Below are 10,630 nucleotides of genomic sequence, written 5' to 3'. Positions count from 1 at the left end.
AAAATAATAAATGAATCATAATAATATGAAAAAATCAACAAATCTCAAAACACACTACAAGAAACATATGTTTTAACGACAAATTTTTAATGGTAATAGTTCTTTAATTTAAGTTATGTTTTTACGGTAATTATATATTTGTTATTATTACTATATATTATAATAGTAATTGTCATTATTGTCACTAATAAATATAAAAAAGATTTAGTGAAAAATTTTTAGTAACCATAAAATTATAGTTAGTATTATTTTTATTAAAATTATATTATAATAACACTTGTTATTATTACTACTAATAAATATAAAATAATCTTTTAAAATTTTGAGTGGCAACAGAGTTATAGCTAGTATTATTTTTATTAAAATAATTTTGTTTTCTAAACCAAATGTCATAAGAGATGAGATTAAGAGAAAACTAGGTCTTAGAGATTTAGGAAAAACTTAAGCTCACTGCCCAAACCCTGCCATAGCCATCGCTGCTATTCTCGCCTCTACAGTTCAGATCGAGCAAAGATGCTTCCTCCACCAACGCATCTCCAAATTTGGTCGCAACACCTGCTTCACGGACGATGTTATCACTGCATTCGACTATTATCTTCTTTGCTCTGCCATTGTTTTTCATTTTATATTTTTATTAATTCTAAAATTCAGCAGAATTTTGTTGTTGTCACCGTTGTCAACGGTTGTTGCTACTCCTCAATTTCTTTCTGGTTTTGTGCAGGGCCATTAATGGATGTTCCTTGTATTCAAGATAGAGTTTTCTATTTTCGTAGGTCACATTGAATTAGTATAATATATACTTTTTTATCTTCTTTCTAATTTTGTTTATCAATTTCATTTTTTCTATTTTTGTGCTATGTATGCTTTCAAATTTAAGTCTTGAAGGGTTTAGTTAGTGTTATATAATTTTGTTTTTATCTTTTGTAGTTGCTAGAACTTACAAAATAAGAATTGAGGCAATTGAAGAACCAGGAATCTTCCAAATACGATCTTCCGTCAAAGATCTTATGTTGTGTTATATATCAATATTAAGTACCTGGTAATGTTTATCTTTTTTTGGTTCCTTATGTTGTGTTATATGTGTTATTGATTGGCTCATTGGACTGATGATTTTCATGTACTGATTATAGAATCTTGTTAATTTTATTTTGTAGGCTGAGATGGAAAGCGACGAGGTTTATGCTTGAATCACTTTGCAACGATCTTCAAATGTGAGAATTTGATACATTTTTTGAACAATTAATTCCCTCATTATTGAAAATTGAAAAACATTTAACTGATTTTTTCTTTTTTTTTTTTTTTTGGTTTTGTTGTTGTAGGATATGACAATAAAAAATCTTACTCAGGAGATAAAAAAGAATGTAGTTACTGATTCTTTATTTAGGAGATATACTTTGATTATTATACTTATTTTTAAGTTGTTAGGATTTGAATTTTTAAAAGAGTTGTATGCAACTGATTCTAACTTTTCTGCTATTTATGCCTTGTGTGAAGATGCTTCATTTAACAAATTTTATAGACATAAAGATTTTCTATTTCGTGGTAATAGAATCTGTGTGTCTACTTGTTCTATTAGGTTGCATTTGGTTCTGAAAATAGGATAAGATAAGACACTGAGAACAAGACATAAATGACAAAGACACAAAAATTAGTGTTCTTATATTTTGTTTGGTGATAAACTAGAACAAATTATAAAAGTTCAACTTATTCACATTTTTTCATTCAAAAAAATTTGAGAAGAAAAATATAATAATAAAAATATAATTATAAAAAGTTAACAAGGATAATGAAAAAAAATAAGGTGTGTCTCTTGTTAGTGTCTGTGTCTTTTTTGTTAAGATGGACACAAAATACACTAATTCAGTGTCTCTGGACATAATATTTTTGTTCATGTCTCATCTGTTAAATACAATTTTGTGTCTCTATGTCCTTATCTCAGTGTCACGTGCCTATAATCAAATGCAGCCTTATGAACTTGTTCTGGAATCACATAATGGGGTTTGATGGGTCATTTTGGTGTGCATAAGATTTTGAATGTGTTATCTGAATATTTTTACTAGCTACACATGCGCAGAGATGTTAAAAAATTTTGTGCTAAATGTATTACGTGTAAACAGACTAAATCTAAGTATTTACTATATGATTTGTATATTTTCTTACCTATTTTTGTGCATCCGTGGGTTAACGTTTATATGAATTTTGTTTTTAATATGTGCTTTAGAGAGATTGTGCACGTGCATGGTGTTTCTCATAAACTATTGTTTCTGATCGTGATGTAAATTTTTTGAATCATTTTTAAAAAGTGTTGTAGGATAAGTTGGGCACAAAATTAGTATACTCTACTACTTACCATTCTCAGACTAATGATCAAAGTGAAGTGGTAAATTGAACGTTAAAGACTTTATTGCGTGCTGTTGTTGATAAGAATTTAAAAACTTGGAAAGATTGCTAACTTTTTATTGAGTTTGCTTATGATAGGACTATTCATTCTTTCACAGATTTTTCTCCTTTTAATTTTGTGTATGACTTTAATCCTTTAACTATTTTAGACTTGTTACCTTGCATTGCTGAGTGATCTCGTTAACTTAGATGCAACAAGTAAAACTGAAAAGGTTAAGACAATGCACTTGAAGACACATGAGTTGATTGAAAAGAAAAATAGGTTGACAACTCAAAGGGTGAATAAACAATAAAGGTCGAAGAGGAAAGATTTCTATTCAAAGAAAATCCAAATTAAACCCAAGGGTGATGGTCTATTTCAGGTGTTAGAAAGAATCAATGACAATGCTTACAAGATTGATTTCCTAAGTGAGTATAACGTGTTTGTTACTTTTAATGTCTCTCACTATCTCCTTTTGATTGGAAGGAATGAATCTTTTTCAGGAGAGTGAATGATACAAATTTTGTGGAACAAACTAAGAATTATCATATGCCAATTGATCCAATTACAAAAGTAACATCTAAAAGAATAAAAAAAAAGTTTTACAAATATGACTAAATTATTTATTCAAGATATGCATCAAGAATTAGCCAAGACAGTGGTCAATGATTATGAAAAACCAAACGTCTTACTATTTTCAAGTTGCATTGAAGACTTTAAGTAGTCAAATTAAATCAAATATACATCACCTTATTAATATTTATTTTAAGATTTATTTTAAGTCTATTTTATTTTATTTTACTTTTATTATTTTAGACCCAATTATAATTTAGTCCATTTTATTTTAGTGAACTTAAGCATTAAGATTTTGGAACTAAGAGGTATAAAAATTTTTAGATTTTGTAGCTACTTTTTTTTTATGAATGAAAATTTCTATAAGTTTCGTTAAGAAATTTAAGTGTGAACAGAAGAGATAAAATATTTTTCTTACTGTTATATCAAAAAAATAAGGGTAAAGTATTAAATTGGTCCCCTATGTTTGGGCGTAATTCTGTTTTAGTCCTTAAGGTTTAAAGTATTCTATTTGAATCCAAAAAAGTTTCATTTAGTATCAATTTAGTCCTACAGTGAGGTCAAACTTAAATAATTAACGGAATGTCCTACATAACAACAGTACAAGAACAAAATCGATAATTTGGAGAACAAGTACAAGCTCTAGAGGCACAAAATCAACCGTTGATGCATCAATACATTTATTTATCATTCTCTTTAGTTCTATAGAAAATATTTTATTTATATTATAAGAAAAATAATAAATAAATGTATTGATGCATCAACGGTTGATTTTGTGCCTCTAGAGCTTGTACATGTTCTCCAGATTATCGATTTTGTTCTTATGTAGGACATTTCGTTAATTATTTAACTTTGACCTCACTGTGGGACTAAATTGATGCTAAATGAAATATTTTTGGATTCAAATAGGACACTTTAAACCTTAAGGATTAAAACAGAATTACGCCCAGATATAAGGGACCAACTTAATACTTTACCCAAAAAATAAATTAAAATAAAAAAAATCACTTTTTTTTTCTTAATTTTCATCTTATTCTGACTTTTATTTTGTATGGATAAAAAATTTCTAGACAATAGTCAATTTTTTTGTGTATTGCTCTCATAGTCATAAATTTTTTATTCTTAATTTACCTACATAGTTATTTGGTTTTATGGATAAGTATTGTTTTGGTCCCTAATGTTGAGGGTCATAATCGAAATCGTCCCCGATGTAATTTTTTATTTAGAATCGTCCTAAACGTTTTATTTCGTATTAAAATCATCCTTTTAACTTTTTATGGACAAAAATACCCCTACCACCACCAGCACTTATACCACCACCATCAGCATCTTTACCACCATCAAATACACAAATCAGATTCAAGAACACCAAATCAGATTAAACAACATCAAATTCAATAACAAAATCAACACACAACAACAATGAAATCAAAAAATAACAAATCAAAATTAGAATTAAAAGCAAAGACAGAAGTCGAAGAAGCAAAAGAAGCAGAAGAAGAAGCTCAAGCAGAAAAAAGAGAGGGGGAAGAAGGGGTGACGGCGAGCCAGTGACCAAGGGGGGAGGAGTCGCTGCCATCACACGCGTCATCGTCGCCATCGTGTCGCACTTAGGAGGAGAGAGAGAGGATGCAAACCAGTGACCAAGGGAGAGGAGTCGCCGCCGTTACACGTGTCGCCGTCAAGGTGAGGAATGCGTCGCACCCAGCCGCCGCTCAGCCTCGTCCCACCGCGAGGGGGAGGTCGTCGCATCGCCACCGAAGAGAGAGAGGGAGCCCGCGAAGATGGAAAAGACGCGACGGTGGTGGTGAGTGGTCACCGTATTGCCGCCGCTTCTGTCTCCTCTCCCCTCTTCCCCTCCCCCTTCACCTTCCCCTTCCCCTTCCCCTCCCCCTCTTCCTTTCTCCTTTCCCCTTTCTCCCACCCCCTTTTCGCATACCTTTTTTCCTTTCTCCCCTCCTCCCTCTCCCAACCCGTTCTTTCTTTTATTTTTTTAAAATTTTATAATTTTTTTATTAAAGTAAAGATAATTTAATAATAAAATTAAAAATTTTATTAAAAAGAACGATTTTAATATGAAATAAAACGTTTAGGACGATTATAAATAAAAAATTACATCAGGGACGATTTTGATTCTGACCCTCAATGTTAGAGATTAAAACAGTACTTATCCCTTGATTTTATATCCCTTTCTATTTTCTTAATATCGACACATATTCTTTTAAATTTTTTTTTTTCAAATTCTGACAAACCAATCCAATCTAAATCTCATAACTTGAATTGAATTAGATAAATATTAATCATCTATATTTAAGATTTTTTTGCATTACATTATGACATAATACAATTTTAATTATATGTCTCATTTATTCATGTTATTAAAACTTAGTTACATTGATAAATATATTTAAATGCATGATAAACCAATTTTAACATTATTTGCATATTAATATTAGTTAACTATTAATTTACTTAATAAATATCATTAGCTTTTGTTAAACACGTGTAAGAATGCACTTCCCTTGTTACTGTTTTTAATGAAATGAGTGCCTAACAGTTTGCGTATGCTAATAAGTCGCGCTTAAAAGAAAATAACATGCATCACCATGGTAACACACGTTTCGAACTTCGTATTGTGTATGCAATAATTTATTAGCCAATGACAAATTCTTAAATAGAACTCAGATTTACAATGGATTAGTTCTTAATCTGTTGGGTTAAAAAATACTATGAAAAACCAAAAAAGTAGTAATATTTGGATAAATTATTTGAAAATAATAATATTTTAATAATAAATTTTGGAAAGAGTGACACAATGGTAAAAGAAACTTTTATATTAATTAAAAATAAAATAAAATCAGAGTGAAATTGTTGATGAAAAACCTAACTTAGAGGAGAAAAAAAAAGTAAGAAATATTCTTCTATCCTCAATTTTAAAAATGATCGAAAATGTTTAAATTTTTTAAAAAAAAAATAAAAAAGAAAAAATGTTAAGACGGTCGTGCCTATCGAGCTGTTTGTCAAATATAATAACTATATATCTTATTTATATATATATATATACTTTACAAATTATGAACATTGATACTTATACAGAATGACTTGATGCTTAATTTTTGTTATTTTACATATACAAAAAGTATAGGAAGAAATTTATGTCACATACAACATTTTATTTCTTAGCAATTAGACTTGATCGCTGAAATTCTTTTTGGAATTCCATAAAGAAATAAAAAACCAATATTGTATTGCAAGCACGGGGTGCCACGTCATGTGCTTTATTTGGTGCTATGATGCTGCTGCTTTCAGTGCTTTCTGCTGTGCTTGCTGCAGTTACAAATAAATTACTTATTTTCGTATATGGAAATAGTCAACGTATGTTAAGCTGAAAAATAACAAAATAAATATATATTATTGTAGTACCTTTTTCAAATATTTCTTGTGAAGTTTAAGTGCCGCAATACATGCCTTTTTGGCGTCAAGATTTCCATTTACATCATTCAATATCTAAGAAGAAAGAAGGAGTTAATACTTAATAGATATTGAAAATTGATAATAGAAGATGATGAAATGTTGACTAACCTTGACAACATCATCCAAGCCACGTGCTTGTTGGAGGAGTACGGCGCTTTTTTCTTTTAAAACACTGGCAACAAGGAAAATAGAAATGGGAAGAGGAGGATGAGCATCTTTTGCTGCTCCATTCTTCATGTACTCTCTCTCATACTTCCCATAATGACGCATTGACTTTAATCTTAGTTTTGCTTCCTCTGACTTTTCTGCTTCTGCCTCTTCATACACCCAGAACAAGTTTGGATCATATTCTAGAGCCCACATCATCTATTCAATAACAATGGACACATATTATCAACAACAAAGTGAGGTGGATTTTACTAAACAAATATATCAATATCATAGAAAGGAAGAAGTAGGAACACCTAAGCAAAAATAAAATGTAAATAAAAAAAAAAGGCTAAACAAACCTCCCAGAGGTACAACGAATCACAAAAGGAAAATTCTCGACGAAATAGAACCATTAACATTCGAAAAGCGAAGAGATAGTCACCACCACCAAGATGCTCTGTTCACCAACATCAAAGCCAGATATCATTCTCATTATTTCTCGATTTCTTTCTTTTTTTTATTAGTAGCAACATTAACACGTGCCTTATACCTAAACCCTAAAATTAAAATGAAAAAAGAAAGATGGAAGGAGTTACCTAAGTGCTGATGAAGTTTAGGATCAATTATTTGAGTAATCTCAGCTAGATTGGTTAGTTGAGCCTCCACCCCGACAGAGCTATCGGTGCATCTAAAGTTTCCTCTCTTTAAAATTTTTTAAACATATATAGATCATAAGAAATGGAGAAATATTTGAATACATTTAATAATATTCTATTTTCTAATAAAAAGAAAAGAAAAGCAGCTCATTACACAAAGTCCTATATAACCAACCATCTTTAATTTGTTGAGTATTATTTTCCAATTATCTAAAAGTAAATAATACCAATATTAATTTTGATTCAAAATAGTATAAATTATTTTATACTATTATTTAATTAAATTTTATTTAATGATGGTCATTCATGTTATATATAATTATAAAAAATTATTTTATTGACTTGACAATATTTAATTCGATATATATGTAAAAAAAATTTTATACTATCAGTATATAAAATTTAAATTTTAAAAAAATTAATTATGGATTATATAAGTTAAGCACTAAGATTACTACTAAGAATATAACATCTTTTTAAGATGAGAAACCAAGTCAATAACTAAAGATGAGAAATGAAATGTTTTTTTTTTTTTTTTAATCATATTTGCCAATGTTAAACATTGTCTAAAACAAATTTAATAATAGAGTTTACCAGTCTACGCATTAGACGCTCAAAGCACCAAAATGCATCAGCTTCGTCACTTAGAAGCATTATCATAGGGGAGCACAGATCACTCATTCCTAAAAAAAGAAATTTTTTAGAAAATTAAATTTGGGAATTTACAGAAGCTGCAAATATAATTGTTACATTTATTTTTCTTACAAATACAAAAACAAGTTAGAAGTAAAATTTTTGAAAATAGTCAAATCTTATATATTCTCTATTTTGCATAAATAATACTCATTTCGTATTTCGGTATTTGTGCTTTTTTTTTCCCCTTCTTTTGATATACCAAAAAATTGATCTTTTAGGGTGTCTTTACATATTGTGATAGAAATGAAAGGGAGATTTTGGAAGGTAAAAAAAAAGGGAAGTGAAGGAAGGTCTTAAGATTTTTAAACCTCTTCTTGGCCATTGGTTTAAAAAATGAAGCAAGATAGTTGAGATTAAAATAAAAATAGAGAATATATTTAGAGGTATACCTTGACAATAGCCAACATCAGTATCTATCCAAGCATAGACAGCAAGAATATCCCACAATTTGGCCAAGTTCTCTTTCTTCTCATAAAAAACTAGTGTTCTATCAGTTCGAAGCACGTCAAGACCTGAAAATAAATTTATATATACAATACAGTAGTCATGAGATTCAAATTAAAAAAACTTACTAAAGACTGAACAACTAGCATTTTTCTTTTACAATATACAATTATTTGTTATGGTTAAAAATAAGTAAATGACATTATAAATGGTTAAAAAATAAAGAACCTATTTGATGGAGGGTTAGCATCCATTGAATGATTCTCTTGTCAGTGACCCTTTCACCAGTGCATGAAGGTTTGGCATTCGCAGTCTCAGGAGTTGGGACAATTACTCCATTGTCAGGATGTGTTTCCAAAAGAACCAAAGGATCATGAATTGGTTGACCATCTTCAGTAATTACAGGTGCTGTAATAAATCTCCCACTTCCTACCAGAGGAAACAGGTTTTGGCACACTTCCTTCCATTTAGCATATTGTTCCCTGAACCATATTCTCAAAAGTCATCCAACAAATTACCATTATTAAAATGGCAAATTTTTTTGTGCCTGTAACTTTGGTGCTGAAAATCCGAAATTGTCGAATTTACTTTTTATAATAAATTTTAAATATTAAAAAATTATTTATTTTTATATTTTTTAATTTAAATATTAATTTTTATTTTGTTTAGTAAATTAACTAACTATATATAGACACCATAGCATGTGCCTATTAAAATGTATGAGATTGTAATTACCTTCTGCGCTCCCTTATCTCATCTCTTTCCTCAATGGTGCTCCTGGGATCATAGCAACCAAGTAGAAATTCCCAAACTTCTCCTCTAATTGATGGATGGATTCCCTAATTTTCAAATTTTAATCAATTCTTATAAGGGCTTCCGAGGACATGCATGTTTGAAGCAACAATTCAATTAAAAAAGTAATTAATAACTACCCCACGATGAATTCGGCTTAGAGTCTTTCCTATATCTAAATATCCTTCTGGAGAAAATGCAGCTTTCCACTTTCTTTCACTTAGAGTCTTACCAGCCTGAACCATACAAAAAAGAACACCATGAAAAAACAAATTAAAATGGTTGAAATATTGGGGAAAAAATCAATATAAAAACAATCTTTTAACGATCAATTCTTCACAGTATTCATTCTCATAAATGTTGAAACGGCCATGAATAATTTGATAGAAAATTTTTTAAATATTCTTAAAATACCGATGTTTTCTGTCATTTTAACAGTTAATTTAATTAATATATATTATGTATTTTTTTATAATTAAAATTAACAACTAAAATTATTAAAACATTAGTATTCTTAAAATACCTAAAATTCTTTCAATTTGATAATAAAATCTTTTTTATTAAGTAAAATAAAGATAATAAAAATTAAATTGTAGATCTTTTGAATATAGAAACTATGACATATTTTCTACAATTACTTATTCTAAAAACTAAAAACCATTGAGAAAAAAGAACTTGTATTGTTTTATCTCTTAACATTCTTTACGAAAAAGAAAACAAACCTTGATTCTAAATCGAGACTTGGGGACATCAGTGCATTCAGGGCGGACTTCATAGAAAGAGTCAGCAGGAACTCCAGGATCTCTCCACATTCCAAATAAGCAAAAGAATCCTCAAAAAGAAACACACGTTTTTTTTTTTTATTTAAAAAAAAAAAAAGCAAGTTTTCAATTTAATTTTCTTGGCAGCGCAAGGAGCTGAACCCCTTTGAAATTATTATTATTATTAGTGAAACCCAGAAACAAAAATTCCTTAAAGGTCTCTGGTGATGAATTCAAAGGGTATCCAGCCAAGGCTCAACTGGGAAGACCAATGTCTAAAACAACAAAGAAATTAAATTTTATTTTAAGTAATTTTTATGGTTTATTTAGAATTTGTTGTGTTGGGAGGTTAAGAATTGTTATGGTGGTATTAGATAGAGAGAGGAAAGTCCTAATATCCTGTAAAAGGTAACTCCCAACCTCACATACATACACCAATAATTACCGCTTAATGCGTAAATTTCTACAAATTAATTTCTCTTTTGTTTATGTTGTTTTTCTTGTTTTCTTTTTCCTCCATTTTTTTTTATATACATATATTTTAAGTTATTGTATCCTTGTTTAGTGACTTGGAATTTGTTGTCCAAAAAAATAATCAAAACCTTTTTTTATGTATGAGTTTTTGCTTTCTCTTTTTTTTCCCCTCTATATTAAGAAGATTAATGTTTTTTGGTAAGTTGGGAGCCAGAAAAATGGACAACCAG

At 29.3% G+C, this 10,630-nt stretch overlaps 2 protein-coding genes across 2 annotated transcripts; one reads left to right on the top strand and one right to left on the bottom strand.

Annotated features, from left to right (window-relative positions):
* The first annotated feature begins 398 nt into the window (after positions 1–398).
* Positions 399–1,535, top strand: LOC112735834 (uncharacterized). The gene is made up of 5 exons (XM_025785312.3): positions 399–571; positions 722–769; positions 928–1,039; positions 1,155–1,211; positions 1,320–1,535. The coding sequence occupies exons 1-5, from the start codon at positions 514–516 to the stop codon at positions 1,324–1,326; spliced, it is 282 nt and encodes a 93-aa protein (XP_025641097.1). The 5' UTR covers positions 399–513; the 3' UTR covers positions 1,327–1,535.
* Positions 1,536–6,041: 4,506 nt separating this feature from the next.
* LOC112737805 (rab GTPase-activating protein 22) lies at positions 6,042–10,410 on the bottom strand. The gene is made up of 11 exons (XM_025787917.3): positions 9,888–10,410; positions 9,306–9,401; positions 9,109–9,212; positions 8,602–8,855; positions 8,319–8,441; positions 7,828–7,916; positions 7,174–7,279; positions 6,937–7,034; positions 6,536–6,793; positions 6,377–6,460; positions 6,042–6,280 (listed from the first exon to the last, which is right to left on the bottom strand). The coding sequence occupies exons 1-11, from the start codon at positions 9,975–9,977 to the stop codon at positions 6,242–6,244; spliced, it is 1,341 nt and encodes a 446-aa protein (XP_025643702.1). The 5' UTR covers positions 9,978–10,410; the 3' UTR covers positions 6,042–6,241.
* Positions 10,411–10,630: the final 220 nt, after the last annotated feature.

The sequence above is a fragment of the Arachis hypogaea genome, chromosome 13, assembly GCF_003086295.3.
Source record: "Arachis hypogaea cultivar Tifrunner chromosome 13, arahy.Tifrunner.gnm2.J5K5, whole genome shotgun sequence".
Classification (NCBI taxonomy): domain Eukaryota; kingdom Viridiplantae; phylum Streptophyta; class Magnoliopsida; order Fabales; family Fabaceae; genus Arachis; species Arachis hypogaea.
This window is presented reverse-complemented; position numbering and strand designations above follow the sequence as displayed.